The sequence below is a fragment of the Macaca fascicularis genome, chromosome 11 (genome assembly GCF_037993035.2).
Source record: "Macaca fascicularis isolate 582-1 chromosome 11, T2T-MFA8v1.1".
NCBI classification, from domain to species: Eukaryota; Metazoa; Chordata; class Mammalia; order Primates; family Cercopithecidae; genus Macaca; species Macaca fascicularis.
In genome coordinates this window covers 69,633,450-69,654,371 of record NC_088385.1, presented here as the reverse complement: position 1 = coordinate 69,654,371, position 20,922 = coordinate 69,633,450, and the positions used below count along the sequence as shown (strand labels likewise).

The 20,922-nt window shown below is 44.9% G+C and overlaps 1 protein-coding gene and 1 long non-coding RNA gene across 3 annotated transcripts in view; one reads left to right on the top strand and one right to left on the bottom strand.

Annotated features, from left to right (window-relative positions):
• PPM1H (protein phosphatase, Mg2+/Mn2+ dependent 1H) overlaps window positions 1-20,922 on the top strand; it is a 289,566-nt gene that overhangs the window by 210,174 nt on the left and 58,470 nt on the right. For both annotated transcript variants that reach the window (XM_005571430.4, XM_074007331.1), the window contains exon 6: window positions 2,812-2,930. In XM_005571430.4, the coding sequence (XP_005571487.1) occupies window positions 2,812-2,930 (119 nt within the window). The remainder of the gene's footprint in view (window positions 1-2,811; window positions 2,931-20,922) is intronic.
• LOC141408071 (uncharacterized) lies at window positions 5,980-19,497 on the bottom strand. Its single transcript, XR_012420432.1, has 3 exons — window positions 19,251-19,497; window positions 8,077-15,602; window positions 5,980-7,478 (listed from the first exon to the last, which is right to left on the bottom strand). It is a non-coding gene; the product is annotated as an uncharacterized lncRNA (long non-coding RNA).

Here is a 20,922-nt window from a genome sequence, read left to right as displayed (position 1 = left end):
TCTACAGTGGACTGTGTTGCCAGATGATTTTGCCCAACTGTACACTAATGTAAGTGTTCTGAGCACATTTAAGGTAGGCCAGGCTAAGCTCTGGTCAGTAGGCTAGTTGTATGAAATGCATTTTGACTTACAATATTTTCAGGTTCTGATGGGTTTATTGGGATGTAACCCCACTGTAAGCAGAGGAGCATCTGTATACATATGTATGTCTTCTACAAAGATCTGTGCATATATGACCCAGCACTCACAAGTTCATGCACACACACATATTGTTTGAAGACCTACTTTTTTACACTTAACGCAACTCTGTGTCGTTGCATATTCTCTATAGTGTCATTGTAAGTGACACCATAGAATTCTCTTGTTTGGGTTTAGGCTAGTTTATTTAATGAGTTATTCGTTCAATGATTTCTTCTAGTTATTTAATGTTATAAATGTCAGAGATATCCTTGTGCCCATACCGTGTGTGGCTCTGTGTGTGTGAGTTCTTTTAACAAGGTTTACTGATTCAGCCTCTGCATGGTCTAAGTGCAAAGGATCACAGGCCTCTTATGGCCCCTTTACTATCTTTTGTTAAAATGTGTGTGTAGGTTAAAGGTCCAACATATGGTTAGGATGAGGGTTATAACCATGATATTAAGCTCAGGCTCAAGATCCACTCAGTCTTGGGTGAATGACCTTGGGCTAGGTCTTAACCTCTCCAGGATGTAGTTTTCTCATTCGTCAATCGAGTCTATGACTGATGCTTTGTGAAATTGTTGGGGAGTAAGATCAGGTGTATCAAGTGTCTGGTATGGGGCTGGCACGTGGTAACCCCAAAGCCCATGTTAGTCCAGCTTGGGTAGTGGGTCGTATTCATGCTGATACAATCTCAAAGTTCTGAAACATCATAAAGGGCTTATAACAGATGCTGCTGTCCATTGATCACTTATGCCTTTGTTCCTTAATTTTCACGGGTGGACCAAGATAAAAGAGGAATAAAATAGTATGTACCCAGTAGGCATGACTAGCTTCATGGGCCTGTGACTTGTGTGGTCGCACAGGGTGCTATGCTTAGTTTAATGCTCGGCTGTTCCTGTCTTGAAATTCTTAATTTTGAACACAGGCTTCCTCTTTCTGTTATTCACTGGGCCCCACAAATGATGTAGCTAGTGTTGCCTGTAAGATTGTTAAGGCAGTCTTAGAGTGAAATGAGAACTCACAAAGCACTGAGTGTAGTACTCAGGATATAATAGGAATCAATAATCATTAGGTGACTATAATAATTTTTTGTAAGCAGAAACAACTAAGATATTAATAGACATTACATGAAAACAGCAGTGTGAGGTATATAATTAATCTCATTTACAGATAAACTGAGGCCCAAGAAATTAAATAACCTGCTAAAACCACATTGCTTATGAAGGCAGAGCTTGGATTCACACCCAAATTCGTCTCACCCAAAGCACCACTGTTGACCTGACCTATTAAGTGTTAGTTGCCTTCATTCCTTCCCAGGAGAACCTCTCTGTAAAACCTTGTATTTAAGCTTACTTGATACCCATCGGTACCGCAAGCGTTACTCCCAGCAGGATTTTCAGAACCCCTCAGAGTGATCCAGAATGTCCGCCAGACCTGGAAACTGTTGAGGCTACAGCAAACGGGAAGCACAGTTCTCCTGCTCACCCTTAGTCACCCTGTCTCATCCCATCCTGTCCTGTCCCCAAGCCTGCCTAGAATTACTTGCTCAGAGTTCCATATCTGGGCATATATGACCAGCCCGGTGACAATATAGCTTGCTTCCTTTGGTTCCTGAAAAACTTAGCATCGGATGACTCATCTCTAACTAATACCTCCAGACCTTCATGAGAATCAGTGGGAGATCCACTGGCATTGCGTCCTGGCAAAGTAGCTGTAGGAGATGCCTACGACCCATACACTGAGGACCTGACCATCTGCCTGGTGGCAGGGATCCCTTGCTTTCCTACAGTGCCAGGCTGTGATTTGCTCTGCCCACTCTTTTCCCTGCCAGAAAAGAGAGAAGATCCATTCCACCACGCTGCTCAGAAGCAGGTGGACAGCTTCATGCGGGGAAGTTCTAGTGCAGGCCTGCTTGCGGTGTGTGGCCTCTGAGTAGAGAAGTTAATATGTGAGCATTGCATATGCTAGATTTGAATTTTGAATGTGACAATGAGACTGTTGTTTCAAAGCAATTCCCTAAGTGGCTGTTTGCTCAAGACTTTTGTAGTGTGAACAGAGATTTGGGGGAGGGGGAGAAGCCATCTGCTCCAGAATAGTCTTCGAATGACACGATCAAATGACTGCAGAGCAAACTGGAGGGAGTCCAACAGAAAGTTCCCGTCTGCTGCATCCAGCCCCAACCAGCACTCGAGCCATTGTGTTTATGTGAAAGCTCACACGCAGGTTTCAAAGGCAAGGCCGTGATAACCAGGAATGTGAGTGAGATGAGTGTGGAAAAGGCCACGTCAGGGGAGCTTTCTCACCCCGTATCTCACCAGTATACCATTTGGAAAACTAAAAAGCCAGGCTTTAGAGAGAAGCTCAGTCTTTTTTCCTGATGCCTTCAGCTATGCATTTGGTTACAATCAATGTATCAGATCAAATGAAAAAGTTGCATTCCTTTGTAAGTTCGTTTTTATGTGCTCATCTTCTATCAGTGGTTAGACTCTGAAATCTATTTACTTAAAATATGAGGCAATTTTCTTGTTTTTAAAATATGGCCTGTCTCAATTTGCAAAGCATCCTTGATTCTTATTTTGTTTCTCTAAATATGTGTCTGTATGTGTTTTTTCTTTTTCTTTTTGCTATTAGGCATTCATGCAGCCTCACTTGCTGGGAAATGAGTTCACACATTTGGAGTTTCCAAGGAGAGTACAGAGAAAGGAGCTTGGAAAGAAGATGCTCTACAGGGACTTTAACATGACAGGCTGGTAAGAACATGCCTTCCTCCGCCTCGGCACCACACAGTGTGTGTGAAGGAAGCATCACCACCATAAAAAGCCACTTACACAGTTTGGATCAGGAAGCACAGCCAGAGACCTGGGTTTGTGGTGAAGGACAAGGGGCTACACCTGCCTCTGCTATTTTTGCTTAGGACCAAATCACAAGCCTTGGTTTGCCTCTCTGCTTCTTCGAGGCTCTCCTTGGGGACACTGGACCCCGTGAAACTGACCTGATTTCTCACTTCACATGCAGCGAACATTTGAGGGCTTTAAAAACACATGAAGCTTTATCTGTTTAGGTCAGGGTTATTAAAGAGGTAGAATGGCCAAAGGTTTATTGGCCAGACTGACTTGGGTTCAAATCCTGACTCTGATTTTTCTAAATGAGCAAAGTTGGCCAAATTGCTTAACCTCTAGAGCCCATTTTTCCATGGATAAAGTGATAAAAAGATATATCCTTTGAAGGTTCATTATCAAGGCTAAAGTTAATGAGCTATTCTCATTAATATCACATTCAAATTGAAATAAGAACTCTTGTCTAGGGGGTTCTCTTATTCCAAAAACACAACTGTGTAAGCATCAAGACCATTTCTAGAATGGAGCAGTGGCTAAAGTTGACTAAGATCTCATCATTTCTTGTATCTGACTAACAGATATGATGATAAGTACTTACACTCTATGGTTGATATAAGGATTAAATGAGAGTGCAGTGCCTGGCACTGTGTGGGTGAAGATTTGCTCTTGTGCCCTGGCGTCCTAACAAGCGAGCCTCCTGCCAGTCTGGAAGAACATATGAGAATGAGACAATGGACCCTTTCTTCCCCATATCTCCAACAGAGTTGAAGTAGATTTTCTTATCTCTTCCCCATTGACCAAAATAGCAATAGCAGATGGTCACAGCCCAAATTCCCATGGTGATGACTTGGCCAGGGATCTACCGCCAGGCTATATACTGTCTTCAGGGAACAAGTTGAGCTACCCAGGGAAGATAAGAGGCCAATCTAAGGGACTTCTGGTTGTCCTTTGCAAGCCAATAGAAGTTCCTCACCTGTATCCACTCTTCTTCCTCTACAACAAGGTTAGCAAACTATGACCTAAGAGTCAGATTCTGCCTACCCCACCTACTTCTATAAATAATTTTTTTAAATATAGCTATTCCCATTTGTTTGTTTGATCTGTGACTGCCTTCATTCACACTGCAACAGGGCAGTTAAGTAGTTGCATCAGAGACTGGTTCTCAAGCCTAAGAATTTACCCCTGCTCTAAAATATGAATGGATTTATCAGAAAGGGTTCACCTTTGCAGCTCTGAGTTCTGGGGTTTTGATGCCCCAGGGTCATCATACCAACCCTGACTAGGTTTTCTTGTAAATCCATTTTTATTTAGTTAGCAAAATCAGCACTTGTACAGGAAAAGTTTAAGGTGAGAGCTAGTGTAATTCAGCAAAGCATCATGGGGTTTAGTCTGGGAATTGTAGAATTTGGAAAGATGGAAGGTTAGGAACCCACATGGTTGTAAACACATGAAAAGAGTAGATCTAAAAGATATCGAGGAATATGACCAAATAGAAGAGGAGAGACTGTGAGAGACAGACGGGGCTGGTACTGAGGGAACATGATAGGGAAAATGGGATGCCAGACAAATTTAGATTTACTGGGAAGCTATGGGGTGCTCTTATATATTCCTAAGAAAGAGAATTAAATGAAAGCAATGTTTATGGAAGGCCATTCTAAGAGAAGTTGGAATGAAATTGACTAGGAGAGAAAGCAGATTCAGGTACCCAGAGAAAAACTATCATAGCAACATTTATGTGAGGTCTCAAGGACTAAATAGAGGGATAGAAGCAGAAAACACAGAAGGAACGAAAATGAATAAGAAACTAAATGATTTAGGCCGGGCGCGGTGGCTCAAGCCTGTAATCCCAGCACTTTGGGAGGCCGAGACGGGCGGATCACAAGGTCAGGAGATCGAGACCATCCTGGCTAACACGGCGAAACCCCGTCTCTACTAAAAACACAAAAAATTAGCCGGGCGAGGTGGCGGCGCCTGTGGTCCCAGCTACTCGGGAGGCTGAGGCAGGAGAATGGCGGGAACCCAGGAGGCGGAGCTTGCAGTGAGCTGAGATCTGGCCACTGCACTCTAGCCTGGGCGACAGAGCGAGACTCCGTCTCAAAAAAAAAAAAAAAAAAGAAACTAAATCATTTAGGCCAGGGGATAAAGGTAAGTCTTTGACAACACCAGTTGCCTATTTAAATGTGTCTCTTCAACAAGTCTGTAGTCTCCTTGAGGGGGACACCAGTGCCTAGTCCTGTGCCTGACACATAGTAGACAGGCAGCAATTACGTATTGGCTGAAAGGAAGAAAAGAAGTATAATTGACACAAGTGGGGAGGTCAATGTTGCAGACAGTCGTTGTGCACATTTAAAACAGATTGAGCTTGAGGCAAGGCTGTACCTATGTTCTTTCTATGCCAGAAAGGCAAATTAGATCTAAAGTAGTCAAAACAAATGGTAAATATCTGCCTAGGATTTTGTAATAAGGAAAAGTATCTTTGTTGCAGATGCTTAGTATTGATTCAAAGGGGGAGAAGAACAGCTCATTGTTACTAACTTTGAAAAGCACTCCTAATGAGATAATAGGCATCCTCACTTTAATGGGCAAGATGCTTTCAAAGGCTGTAAAGGTTCCACTCAAATGTCTCTTTTTAAGTAGAATGTGTGATGGGGTTAGTTTTTTTACGTTTCTTTCTCCAAACCCTGGAAGCTCTGTTTTTTGTTTGTTTGTTTGTCTTGTTTTGGTTTGGTTTGGTTTTAGTGGCTTGTACATTTTAATATTTAGCAAATGTCTAAAGATTGTCCCGGTTTTATAATTTTTTTTAAAAAAATGTAGCTAAGTTCAGGGACTAGACTATATCCAACTTTATATGCACACAGTTACTTTCTTTCAGTCTTGCGTGCACACTTCCTCTTGTTCTCTTTCTCATTTTCTCTCTCTCTCTCTCTCTCTCTCTCTCTCTCTCTCTCTCTCTCTCTCTCTCTCTCTCTCTGCATTAGCATGGTCCTAAGCAGATAAACAGTCCACAAATGGGCTGTTTTTAATTGTATGGAACTTCACAGAAGGTACTGAATAATGAAGGAGCCACAACTGAGAATGGCTTTAGTCAGACGTGATTTGCTGATTTGTTTTCAGCCTAATTCCCCACACGGCTGTTGGCTCGCAACCTTGGCTACAAGCAGATTTATGTGCATCTTTGTGCATTTCCTACCTGTTCTGACTTTTGATTTGAAAATAGGACTTAAGGTGAAGAAAAGCCCTTTACATTTTTGTTAGAAGAACCTAAGAAATTGAAAACCAGTTTAGGCCAAGCACAGTGGCTCACACCTATAATCCCAGCATTTGGGGAGGCATAGGTGGTAGGATCAGTTGAGTCCAGGAATTTGAGGATGCAGTGAGTCAGAATCACGCCACTGCACTCCAGTCTGGGCAACAGAGCAAAACCGCATCTCTAAATAAGTAAATGAATCAATAAATCAATCATCCATTCAATTTAGACTACTGCCTACATAAAGCACCCCCACCCAACTTTAATGAATTCCTTTTTAAAATGTTTTTACCCTCTAACAGAAAGCCTTAGATCTAGCAGTTATTTTTTAGGACTTAAAGATGGGAGGCTGGGCATGGTGGCAGATGCCTATAATCCTGGCACTTTGAGAGGCCGAGATGGGAGGATCACTTGAGCCTGGGAGTTCAAGACCAGCCTGGGCAACATAAGGAGACCCCATCTCTATAACAAATTTTTTAAATTAGCCAGGCATGGTGGCACATGCCTATGGTCTCAGCTCCTTGGGAGGCTGAGGTGGAAGGATTACTTGGGCCTGGAACCCATTTTTCTGAAACCTTCTCACAGGTAAAAGCTGTGAGAATCCTTGTAATAAAGGATTACTACTGCAAAGCTGTTTAATCCTTGTAGTAAATGCCTAGTTGTGGAATTTTTTTTCTTCTTCATCCCCCACTAATCATCATGATAATGGGGCTGACAATTACTGGAAGAGCTAAGGGCCAGACACTATGATGAGAGCTTTACCTGATTCCTCATACCTAACTCTTAAAACAGTCCTAGGAACTAGGTACATTTTACAGATGAGGAAACGAGGCACAGAGCTAAGTTGCTCAAGGTTATAGAACTCATAAAAGGAGAATGTGGGATATGGATCCAGGCAGTGTAACTTCAGAGTGTGTGGTGCTTACTAAGGTGCTGAACTGCCAGATGTGGAATGACTGCCCCTGACTCCCATTTTGCAGGTGAGCACATTGAGGCCTAGAGGTATTAGGCGGTTTGCGCAGCCTCCCCTGACGCAAACGTGTCAGAATAAGGACTAGAATCCAGGTTTCTGACTCTTTGTTGGGGTTCTTACACAAGGTGCCAGTCAGCTTTTCTTCAGGATAATTAGACATGATAATTCCGTTTCGAGCTTCGGTGTACATTTAAGCAAGGGCTGTCTATCCACCAGGACCAGGACCGGTGTCTTGACGATCCTATAGGGTCAAGAGGATGGAATGAAGCATATTAGGAGCTGCTGAGGCCGTCAGTTTTCTAGTCCCCAGTCTGACCCTGTAGAGCATTGGTCAAATTAAACTGATGCTTCACACTTCTCACTAAGAGCCTGTGTCATTTGGGGGTGGGGGTTCTGGGGGAAGATCCCAAAAGAACCAGTTCTTAGAAAACTTGCCTGCTCAAATTAGAGGAGCATCGCGCCGGCACTCAGTGGTGTGTCTGCCGCAGGAGGAAGTGTGGGAGAGGATGTCAGCTCTGGGAAGCCTTGTCTCATAATTAAGAATGAGTCTGTTGCCTCTTTATGGGGATCCTTTTTTTTCCCACCCTCATGCTTTCTCAGAGACTGTGGAGCAGCTTGGCAGGCCCAAATTGTTTTGAGGACAAAAGGTTATTGTCACCAGGACCTTCATAATGCAGTTGGCCTCTTCCCTGGCTCCCCCACCTCCCCTTCCCCCTCTCCTCAGATAGTTTGCACAGTGGTTTGATTTACAAAGCCGCTCTCTTCGCAGTGCCCCCAGCGCTGAGTTCATTCCTGATGGAGTCTTCCCTTGCTCTCCCTATCACCCCCTTGGCTCTCACCTCCTGTGCATGGTGTCATTGGTCCCGGTGCCAGAATCCTCACGCTGGGGCCCATCCTCCCCGTCCCTTTGTGTTGAGCTGCTGTTGCAGGATGCACACTGTAGCTGGCATTGTGTTGCCTTGAGAGCAGCGTATCCCGACCCGCAGCCCTCTGAGATGTCTCAGGCTGTAATTTACTGGCGAGTGTCTGTGTTACCGAGTTGAAACAGCAGTTTCTCACAGCTGGCTTTGTGGCACCAAGTCTCTGCTCCTGTGACCGCTAGCTATTTCGCTTTCTCAAGTAGGACCAGCGTACTTTGTGCCATGTCCAGCCACATGGGGTGGCAAGCAAGCCAGGGACCCAGAAGGACATGTGTGTGGGAGGGGGCTGAAACTTCACCCATGGCGCCAGGCCAGATTCTCCGGCAGCTGTTCCTGGGCTGATGGGATTTGTAGAGAGAGCAAGGGCCAAAGAAGAAAAGTCCATCTTGTGAATGCTAGATTGCTTCCAGATGGTTCTGGTCATGAGCAAAGTATACCAGAATTCTTCCTTTAAGCAAAGCCTTTCTAACGCTATGATGGTCTTATTTCAGGGGCAGGCTGGACTGGTAACTTGAGATCACATGCTTGATTTGGTAAAGAGAGTCCTGTTTTGGTGATAGGCACCTTGCGTACTTTGCTCTGCCAAGCTTCTGGGGCCTTGGGTAAATCCTGGCCTAGGTCTCCCGCTTGTAAAATACTTCCTCTGACCATTGCTGCCAACCTGTAAGTGTGGTGGGGGCAGGGGTAGGCTTCGCTCTGCTTTTAGAGCTGCTGGAAAAGACAGATCCCATTAGAAAGATTCCAGAGATGGCAATGTTTTATTTTGTCCCTTAGAGCCCCTAATTTTTATAATTCTAACTTGATGATACATCACGATAATTTTCCCTCCTCTCTTTTCATTAAAACTATGAGCAAATAGGGGATTTTCCACTGGGAGCAGAGTGGAATCAGCTCGTTTTCTCCTTTCAGCACTTTCTGCTTTTATTGAGGCAAAGAAAACCTTTTCAGTTCTCTGTGCTCTCAAGCACGGTAGCCGCTAGCTACATGTGGCCATTTCAATTAGTTAAAATTACATAAATTAAAAATGTATTTCCCAAGTTGCCCCAGCCGAATCTCAGTTGCTCAGGAACCACATGTGGCTAGTGGCTGCTGAACTGGACCATGCGGATATAGAACGTTTCCATCATCACGGAAAGTTCTACGGGATGGTGCTGTGGTCTACACTGTAGAAGAGCGTGGGTGTAGTTGGGAATGGGGTGGTGCAAGGAGCTCTCTGTAACTCAACATCCCAACAGCAAAGAGTTTTTTGGGTTTTTTTTTTTTTTTTTTTTTTTTTAAAGACAGGGTCTCACTCTGCCACCCAGGCTGGAAGGCGATCGCATGACCACAGCTCACTGCAGCCTCCACCTCCCAGGCTCAGGTGAGAAAGAGGGAAAAGTACCAACTTTGAATTTTTCAATTACTCTGTAAAACTTGAGTCAAGCCTCTTGAGTAGCTGGTACTATAGGTGTGTGACACCACACCCTGCTAATTTTTGTGTATTTTATAGAGACAGGGTTTTGCCATGTTACCCAGACTGGTCTCGAACTCCTGGGTTCAAGCAGTCCTCCTGCCTCAGCCTTCCAAAGTGCTGAGATTACAGGCATGAGCCACCGAACCTGGCAGCAAAGAGTTTTTTAAAAGCTGGGTACTGATAAGTGTGGACAGGGAATGGTGTAGCCACACCAGCCTCTGGTGCCTCTGCTGCCGGACTCTGAGTCTGCAGACGGGTGGGCTTCACACCCCTTTTCTGATCCCCGGGGGCATCAGTCATTGTGCTTAGGAACACTCACCTCATAGCCAGTGGTCACTTTTGGGCCACCAAGAAGCTGCATCAAGCTGGCCAGACTAAAGAGAGACCCGTTTCATCGGCCCTAGTCAGTAGTGCACCTCCCCTCCCCAAGCAGCCCAGCAGCCTTCTTTCAGCTCTCTCAGCTGTCTCCTGGATGAGGACCAGCTGTTGGCACTGTTGTCCCTCTTGCTTTTCCTTTGATTTCTTGGGGAGTATCTCAGGCCCTGAGAATATGATTTAAAAGCAGCTTGGTTTCCAACCTTTTCCATTGTGTTTGGGGCGACCTTTATTCTCCATCTATAGCCTGGAGCTTGACTTGGGGAGGGGAGGCGCAGCCCCACAGCATCAGGCTTCTTACCAACAATCCAGATGCTTTCTGGAGAGAGAAACTCACTGGAGATAGTTCCACGCATGGTCTGGAGCTGCCAGGTTGGGTTTTACAAATATAGATACAGCTTCTATCTTATTCTTTATTGCTGTCTTCAATGCCCTCTGACAGTGCATTCAAGCAGCCTGACAAGGAAGTGGATGAGCAGATTGAGAAACGCCGCAGAATGCTTTATGAAGCCAACTCCAGAGCTGCACCCGCATTTAATATAAATTGATTTATTGAATCAAGCACAGAAGCCCTGTTACAGAAACCCCAGGCTTTATCCTCTTGAGGACCACCTAATAAAGCAGCCCCAACTGACACTCCTCATTAGCTTTTCCACAGATCCCAAGGCAGTTTTTAAAGGGACAGTGTCCCTCTTTTGGGCCCGAATTGATATGTTGGCCATGCCTGTGGGTCTAATTAGCTCGGCATTATTAGCCTTCCTTGGAAACCCTGCATTTTTGAACAGCTTGACTCTTGAGTTTTACAGAGTAATTGAAAAATTCAAACTCGGTACTTTTCCCTCTTTCTGCTTTTAATCACTCTTAACCCAGTCTTCGGAAATTTACCTACAGATGTCTCTGGCATTTGGGGGGCACAGAAGGCTCTCTCAGTCCCACCCCAGTGTAAATCCTGATGTTGCTGTCATGCCACAGACCTACCTTATGAGGAGACTTTTTATACTCACAAGAGAAATATGATATTTTAATTTTATAATTACTTCACAAGAAAGCAGGCCTTTCCCTAGTGAAACCTGGTATTCATTTCCTCTCAGCAACTTGTATTTTCATAATTTAATGATTACGGGCCACCTTGGCAGCAGTCTGATTGCTGAAAGCACTCTGAAAATCTGACCTTGTAGAGAAAGGGGCAGGGGGGATCATTTCAGAGAATTTTAACCCCAAACCTCAATAGATTATCCAGGATGCGGATAGGCTGGGGCAGGGATTAGGCACCTGAAAAGTCCCTGTGTTCCAAATTCCAGTGGGGCTGGAGTCCAAGTCAGAATGGGTCAGCCCCACACGGGGAGGGGCCTCTCCCGGGGCTTCCAGAGCTGAGATGATGAATGGTTATTTGCTATGTGCATGTTCTGCATCTTTTCAAGATTTGCAGCTCTAGCTGCAGGAGCAGCAGGGAAGAAAGCGGGCCCTGCTGCGTGTAGCACATCTCCTGACAGTGATGAATGACTCCCTGCTCCCTGCCCTCCTGCGCAGGAGGCCAGTGGAAGCTATGGGGTCTTTACGAATGGTTGCAAGCCAAGACAGACAGGCTTTGTCAGACCACAGGGAGGAGAAAGAAAAGAGATGCCCCCACCAGCTCGCTCCCTATTGATCATCACTCACCCTGCACACGCATGCACGCATGAATGCACTCACACACGTCTCTCTGCTTCAATGAGTAAAAGTTTATTGTCCTAAAGTGGCCAAACTACTTCCAAGCCTTTCTTCCCCACTCAGACCCTTCGAATACTCACAGCATTTATCTCTATTATCCACATATGTTTAAGCAGAGTGTGTGTACCGCGCGTCCCCTGTGACTGGTGTTTGGGGTTGTACAGTATGTATATGATGAGAACATAGCTACAAGTCATCTGGGGAAGTTTGGGGATGTCAAGTGCTTATAAAAATCTCTCTTAAAGTAGTGTCCTTTTAACCAAGAAGGGCCTGTAGACACTTCTCATATATTTGACAGACGTGTATTGTACACCTACTACACAGTAGATGTTGAGTAGCAGTTAAGAGCAAGGACGCTGGAGCCAGACTGCCTAGCTGGGCCAATCCCCACCTCAGATCATTTTGCCACTCTCAACTTGGCTTCCCCATTTGTAAAATGAAGCTAACAATGGTACTTGAGGCCAGGTGTAGTGGCTCACGCCTGTAATCCCAACACTTTGGGAGGCTGAAGCGGGTGGATCCTTTGTGGCCATGAGTTCAAGACCAGCCTGGGCAACATGGGGAGACCCTGTCTCTACAAAAAATACAAAAATTTTCTGGGGGTGGTGGCATGTACCTATAGTCCCAGCTATCTGGGGGGCTGAGGTGGGCAGATCACTTGAGCCCAGGAAGTCAAGGCTGCAGGGAGCTGTGATCATACCGCTGCACTCCAGCCTGGGCAAAAGAACAAGATCCTATCTCAGACAAACAAACAAAACAGTACATGATAATAGTTGGGATATCATGGGTTAGTAAGGTTGAGTGCATTGAACAAAGCCTGGCATATAATAGTGCACGATGAGTGTCTAATACTATAATCATTAGCTATTATGGAGAGTGAAATGGTCAGCAAGAGCTGCTGCTGGCCTCAGGATGTTTACAATCTATTATTTGCTGAAATGCTGCCTCTGCAAGGTAGTGAGAAGCTAGAAAACAAAAAGACAAAGGAAGGCAGTTTTGAGAAGAAACTAAAGTCAGATCAGGTCTGCTGGCTGCCTCTGCCTAGCAGGTCTGTCCTGCAGCATGGCAGATGAAGATGGGTTTGGCACAGAGAAGGTAGAGCTCTTGTCTGTCAGAAGAGGCACCATCAGTACAGTCAGGAAGCCCGTTGCCAGCCCCTCTGTCCCAGGCACTATATTTGATAGGATGTTTTTTGGTTTGGGGACTTGCTTATATTTGCCTCTGGCTTCTAGATGCTGGACTTTTTTTTTTTTTTTTTTTTTTTTTAAAGAGACAGTCTCACTCCACTCTGTCGCCCAGGCTGGAGTGCAGTGGTATGATCTCAGCCCACTGCAACCTCCACCTCTCAGGTTCAAATGATTTTGATGCCTCAGCCTCCTGAGTAGCTGGGACTATAGGCGTGCACCAACATGCCGGGCTAATTTTTGTATTTTTAGTAGAGACAGGGTTTCACCATGTTGGCCTGGCTGGTCTGGAACTCCTGAGCTCAAGTGATCTGACCACCTTGGCCTCCCAAAGTGCTGGGATTACAGGTGTGAGCCACACCGCACCCAGCTGATGCTGGACCTTTTAATGTACTCCTGTGGCCTTCCAAACCATACCCAAGAAACTGGGAGGGTCAAACCTGTCTGTGGTTAAAGCATGTCCTTGCACCGGAAGGATCTCATCAGATAGGACTATGTTAGCTTCAAAGAAATTGCCATGTGGCCAAAGACTGACTTTCTGGAATTTTTTTTTTTTTTTTTTTTTTTTGAGATGGAGTTTCACTCTTGTTGCCCAGGCTGGAGTGCAATGGCGTGATCCGGCTCACTGCAATCTCCGCTTCCTGGGTTTAAGCGATTCTCTTGCCTCAGCCTCCCAAGTAGCTGGGATTACAGGCATGCGCCACCACGCCCGGCTAATTCTGTATTTTTAGTAGAGATGGGGTTTCTCCATGTTGGTCAAGCTGGTTGTGAACTCCCGACCTCAGATGATCTGCCCGCCTCAGCCTCCCAAAGTGCTGGGATTACAGTTGTGAGCCACTGCGCCCGGCCTTTCTGGAAATTTATTGAACAATGTCATTTCACCTTGAAACCTATTCTTCAAATTTCAGCAGGGGGAGAAGTAGGTCTGTTAGAATGTATGTATAAATAACTACAGGAACACAAAAGATAAGAGTTATACAAAAAGGTTTGAAGAAAATGCCTGTGGCTGTGGTGGAGGGAGTAGTCGTTTTGAGAGGGGAGACTGGGATTGGGGAGGACTTCTTGGAGAAGATTGTTTGAACCAAAGATCTGGATTATGAGAGGGTTTCAAGAAAGCTGGAGAGAAGGACATTCTGAGCAAAGGGCACTGTGCCAGCAGAAGCCCAGAGGGGTGAAAATGTGATGTGTGTTTTGGGAATTTGGAAGCCAGAGATAATATTCAAAATATTTGGACAATCAAAATGGACGAGTAGGCCCCAGCTGGGCTGCAGCAGGGTCCTAGAAGCCTCCCTGCTGTGCCAGGCATTAACCCTTTATTTACTGTTACACCTTGGGGATTCTAGGGGAGAGTCCAGAGCTGCAGATGGGGCATTCATGGAGATTGAGACAGCCATTGTTTGCCAACTAGCATGGAGTGTTTCAGTGTTTTAGCCCTTCGTGTGCAGTTATGTTGGTGTATATCAGCTAGATAACATGGTCCTGGGAGGCTCACATAAGTGTCACGTAGGAGAGAGCGAGAGAGTGGAGAGCAGCGGTGGGCAGCAAAGCAGACTATGAAACTAGGTAAGTACATTGGAGTCAGCTCATGGGGAACCAGGCTAAGGATGCCAATAATGAACAGAATTTTCCCACCCTTAAGAGCTCCACACCTTAGGGTGGAATGTGAAGTATGAAAATTACACACAGGGCAGAAATACAGAGCTGACAATATGTATATGAAGGACATATAGGGGACTCCTAGGAGAAGAGGGAGGGGGTGTGAGCTGAAAAACTACCTATCGGGTACTATGCTGACACTTGGGTGATGGGACCATCTGTACGTCAAACCTTAGCATTACACAGTATACCAGTGTAACAAGCCTGCACATGTACCTCCTGAATCCAAAATACATAATAAATGAATAAAAATAAAATTTTTATCAGTGACTTAAAAGGTGATTTAAGAAAAGAAAAGGACGCATGGACCAATTCTCAGCCTATTTTTAGGATCCCATTTTTCAGGAAATTCCAGAGAAGTAGGTACACTGCCACTCGTGAAATTTTCCAGGTACTCACAAGCCCACCAAGGAAACATTTTCCTGCGTCCAACCAACACTTATAATTAGTTCACTCTTACCAGAGCTTGATACGTTTTCTGCTTTTCCCAGCTCCCCAGGTTTCCCAGCAGGAAATTGGCACAGCTGGTTTCGAGCTGATAATCCTATGAAGATGCTCACCTGCATCTTCATCTAAATCATCTGAGGTGCTGGTTTAAAACTCCTTGCTTCTGGGTTTACCCTAGTAATCCACACACAAGAGCTGGAAAGCCATCACTCCAACCTCTGAAAAATCTCAACCTACCACCACTGTCCTCTTACCTTGAGACAAGTAAATCAAGGACTTATTAAGAGAGAGGCTGAAGTTTTGTGTGTCTGTTCCTTGCTGGAGCGCTGAATGCAGATCTCTCTGTAAGGGCCAGGAAGGCTGATGACAAAGATGCCAGCAGTGTTTCAGGACCAGCGTGCTATTTGTCAGTTGCCTGTCTCCTTTGTTGTGATCAGATCATAAGGAAAGCTTCAGAAGCCTCATGAGGGAATGGAGCACATTCACTTTTTGTTCTTCATCTGGTTGTTCTGGCAAAAGCAATGATATTCTGCCATATTCTCGATTTAGATTCTGCTGAGATGGGATCAGCCTTGTCAGTCTTCCAGGGTAGATCAGATGCTATGTATCACTCTCTGTACCTAAAGGACAAGGCACAGAGCTTCATCTCTGTGAGACAATCAGTTTCAACTACTATTCATTCAGTGAACCAGGTGTCAAGTTGGGCATTGAAGATACAAAGAAGAAAAAAACAGTCCCAAGCCTCATGGTGTTTACAGTCTAGTGTCAGGACAGGGCCATATATGGATGATTAGTTTCATACAAAACTGATAGACAAAGGTTTACCTAGAGTGAAGCTTTGTCATCTGGGGCAATTACTGAAAACATTCCAGGGTCTACCTTATCTGCTGCATTAGAATCCCTATGGATTCTGCATTTTTTAATCAGCGCCCCAGGCGATTGCTGTATATCCTTAAACACTGGCTTTGGGCAGCCCTAGACTTTGTTACAATGGATATGAACAACAGTTTGCAGAAGTGATTGGTTAAAGAGCACTGTGCAGCCTGGGCTGTAAAAATATTGGGACTCCTGGGCTGCTGGTGGTCTTCGCCCCGGTTACTCCCTTGCTATTGCTTGGGAATGTCTTTGTCCACCTGCAGTGAGCCAGTGACTGTTCATAAGGTGCCAGTACACTGGACTGGCAGTGGCTGATAAGAGATGGCAAAGCCTTCAGGTACAGCAGTGGGTCAGGGTCAGATTAGGCCTCCTCTTTTTCCTTTTTTGTGCCCATAACCTGGATAGTCCAGCCTTCACGCATAGTATAAATACATGGGATAGGCCAGGAGACCGTGCTGCCCAGGGCATTTAACTTATTGGTTTCTCATTCCTGCTCATCCTCAGTAAATGCTACACACCCCATCCCGAAGGGGTCCCATTGGATCACGCTGTGGAAAGCTGGGCACCTAGGTATGAAAATTTGGAGTCTGAGTTTATTGCACCCGAACACTTTGAATGCCAAAGCTCAGGTTAAATCTAATTCTATAGTGACCTTGTACATCTGCCATATTGTTAAGAGACAACCCTAGTTTTCAACCCTAGGAGTATTGATATGTTTTAACTTCTATGAGACTTACCATTATAAAAACCTAGAAGGTGAGGATGAGCTTTAAAATTCTTTTTTACAATTTAATTTTAGGAAGAGAATTAGTAATTAAATGTTCTTTTGCATATCATGTCATTTTGTGGTATTTATGCAGATTCCTAGCTCTTCACAAAGGGACAGAGAAGCATGGTTAAGAGTGTAACCCAGTTGGGACAGACCTGAAGTGAGCTTGACCCCTATTTCCCCCCAGATGTACGACCTCTCTTATGCCTCCATTTTCTTATTTGTGTAATGAGGATAATGTTTCTATCTACCTTACAGTGTTACAGTGAGGATTATGTAAGTTTTAAAAAATATAAATCCTTAGTGCCTGGAACAAAAAGATTGTATAATAAACATTGGGGTATGTGAAAATCCGTTAACTGCTGGGTGTGAGGTGAGAGCAGAAAATTTAACAACAGCTGCGTTTGCTCTCCATCCTCTGAAACAACAGGGCCACCTTGATGCAGGAGCTAAGAGTGTGGTGTTCCTCCCATTGGTAAATATCGACAGCTGTTACTCAGGCCTGCGCTTCTTCCCTTGGGGGCCTGAATAATGTGGGGGTTAGCGGAAGATTTCAGAAGAGTATGGGAAGCTACAAGATAAACCTGTATTTCACCTGAAAACTCTGGGAGTGAGGTAGAAGGACTTCATGTGTAGACTTGTGCAAAACTCTCATGGTTTTTAAAGATAAAACAGAAGACTCAAAGCACTGATGCTTGAGCTCTGCACTGTATAATGTTATCAGTTCAAAGGCGCTTGGGTGGAAAGCCTTGAAATGATGTAGCATAGGGTAAAGTCCTTGCATGTGGCTTCTCCCAGGGGACACTGCAGGACTCTGCTCCATGATACAAATATCCGCCTGACCAGAGTGGGAGAAGCTTTGTGAGGGAAAGCTGCAAGGGCCAACACAGAGGAGGAACTGCCTGTGCAGCAGAAACCCTCTTTGTAATTAATAATCTGTTTCTATTTTCACCCCACCGTTTGTAGCTATGGGGTCAATTTTGTTCATATCCTGATTTGTATATATTGACTTGATCTCATACAGTATAAAGGGAATGTCAATGAAATTCATGTTTGTTGCAGAATAAATGGTCCCTGAGAAAGCTGAAATCACTCCACATTTGTGTGTTCATGGAGTAAGGGTCTCTGATTCATATCCGTGGAGAGAGCTAAATGTTATTGATTAGAATATGAAGCTGTTATGGCCAAGTATAAATGCACATCAAGTGGATACTGAATCAGAAATAATTTCCAAATCCCGAATTTCCTTAAGAGTCGTTCATAATGTTTTATCCTGAAATATTATTAGTTCTGTTTTATACATACACGTGATTACTTTTTTTAAAAATACTGATTGAATAATTTTTTTCCAAGTGAATCCTTTGCTGCTGCTGAACTCTGCCTATCAATCAAAAGGTGACTTTCACTTTGTTTTCTTTATTCTACTCCATATACCCAGCACTTGTGCCAGTGCCTGGGACCTACTAGGTGCTCAGGAAATATTTGCAAATGAATCCAATAGAACCCATTGTTTTTATCTGGTCAAAGCCTGAGCTCCTAACTTGGAAGCTACTTAGAGCAGGTTCTGTTCTTCTACCAATCTTTGAGCTGTGGGTAGGAACCCATTCACAGGATTGTGAAATCAGTTTAATATATGGAGAGCAGCATTTTAAACAATTGAATAGCACAGGATAGAAAGAAAATATCAGTGTATATCACACACTTAGGGTAAATATTGTTTTTTGCAATCTGTTTGTGCATACATTGGGTCAACAGGATTGATATATTTCTTACCACTGGTGAAACCTCTGCTGTAACCCAATAGACTCTCCCAAAGAACATTGACCAGTAAAATGAGATCAATCTCCGTTGCCTCTTGGTATTCTCCATAGTCCTGGTGAGAAGAGTCTTTAGGCCAGAAAAGAGGAATGGTTACCACTCTCAGAACTCTAGGCAGGGTCTGGCTCAGGCGTGCTGATGGGGAGTAGTGGGGAGGCAGGCATTTTCCCAGGGACTGTGGATTAACCCTACCAATCAGGCAACTTCCTCCAGGGCACTTGCATTGTCGGGGACCAGAGCTTGGGCCCCATTATGGAGCATTTTCCTGGAGAAGAAAAGCCAGCAGCCTTTCATGTGGCTAAGGAGATGAGTAGGTGGTTTCTCTCATTACAGGGAGCCAGGTATGCACAAGCTAGGCTGCTACCAGCCCTCTTCTGTTTATCGCCAAATATTAATCACACTCACAATTGAAAGGTACTATTTGTGCCTGAATCTAACTTGCACTGTCTTAGCAGAAGTCTATCAAGTCTTTCACAGCTTAAGGCCTATAGGCTTCAACTAATTTAAAGGACACTCCAAGAACCAAAGAAAGAAAACAAGGTAGCATTTGTTCAGAGAGCCTCCATCCTACAGGGTCACTTTCCCAGGGATCATATCATTCAGATACCTACTGAAAATACCTTCCAACACATAAATTCGGGAACCCAATGAGCCAAAATATGACCCCCAAAACTAGATTAATGCATACCTAAAGCCTGTTATACAGTGGTGAGCCTGGGGCGAGATGTTGGGTCCATCCCCAAACATTCTAAGCCCCAAAACTCCCAGCTGGATAGAGCATGTTTTGCAGCCTCTTCAGACTCACCCCAGGGACTGATCTTGCTTCATAACTCTGACTTGAGCCTGCCGTTGTTAAGCGTGCCTTAGCTTCACTCTCCTTCACAGCGCAGCTCTGTCTTTCCAGCAGACAGTTTCCATCCAAAGGCAAAGTGAATCTTAGAAACTAGGGGAAAAAAAAGACTCTTAAAAGATGACATTTAAAATATAATAGTAAGATCTAACCAAACATCAAATTCTTCTTGTGTTGCCTTAAAGGAAACACACACACACACACACACACACTCTCTCTCTCTCTCTCTTTTTCTCTCTCTTTCATGTAGTGAGGGGGGAAGAGCTGGCTGCCTGCTGTAAGGTCGCTTAAAGAATCAGAAAGCAGCCTCCATTTACTGAGCACTGTGGTTAGGCTTAGGGCCTGATTCCTTTGGAAATACAGACGGCTGGCAGAAAAAAGGAAGCACGAGGTGGTTGCCAATCCTGCATTGCTTTTTCCAGGAAGGTCTCGGGAGAGTGGGTGTGGGGAGAGGGGAGTCAAGCGAGAGTCTCTGTGGATTCCAGAATTGCTTAACTGGGGTCATGCCAAGCTCTTAAAAGCCTGGAGTCGCATTTGGGCTCCAGGCATGTGTCTGTTCCTGTCCAGCCAGGCCTGGGTGGTGTTTCATCCCAGGCCTCCTGAGATTTAAGCAACTGCTGAGATTTTGTTATAGGAAGGCAAGAAGGGGGACCCAAAATGTTTCTGCGCTCCAGCCTCCACTCAAACCCAACCAGCCCCTATGGAATGTGCCTCTGCTGGGCTAGGACTTGGTTTCTAATGAGAAGAAAACAAGGCTGCCTGTGGCTTTTCCCTCCCTCCTGGAGGGGCACTGAGCTCTCAGCTAAGGGGGCGGGGGGGAAAAAGCCTCCTTTTATGACGATTTCAATCTAACTCAACTATACCTTCTTTAGATTATTATCTCTGAGGCATCCTTCTGAGTATCTGAGTCCTCATGTTAGAGGAGAACAATGGACTGTTCTGGATAAAGTGGCACGGGTATGTTCCTTCATGCTTGCTGTAGAAAAAGTATGAATTAGGTGGCTTGATTGCTCAGCAGGAAGTGGTTTTCCTATGGGAATGTGCTGTGTCTTCCTGCTTACAGTTGCCTGTTAGCTCCACCTCTGCATTGAAGAAAGAATGAGGCTCCAAAGATCTTAATAGCCACAACTGATGGCTAAATAGCACCTTATCCTTCACAAAAGACGTTCCCAGACACGTTTGCACTTAATCCTTGCAACCGTCCTATGAAGTATCCAGCTGAAGAGGCAGATTCAGTGAGGTCTGAGGGATTTTCCCAGGTTCATACAGCCAGTTCACATGAGGATTGAGATGGGACTTCAGAACCTCTGACTCCAAGCCTGGTGTGCTTTAATACCACAGTGGGCTCTGCCAGGAGGGAAGAGAGACTCCAGGAAGGAAGATCCCCAGGGGAGGAGAGGCAGCCAAGGCAATGTCTAGAGGTTAGTGGAAGAATGTGACTTGCTGGTGTGTGTCATTGGAGCTGCACGAGTGAGTCATTGAGATTATACTGTCCCCGAAGGGAGAAGGTCCTGTTATGCCCCCCAGAGGGGATCATGTTCCTCTTAAATGACTTTGAAGTCTTGCTAAGGGAATTAAGACTTAGAGAAACAAGTGGTCTCTCTCTCTCTCTCTCTCTCTCTCTCTC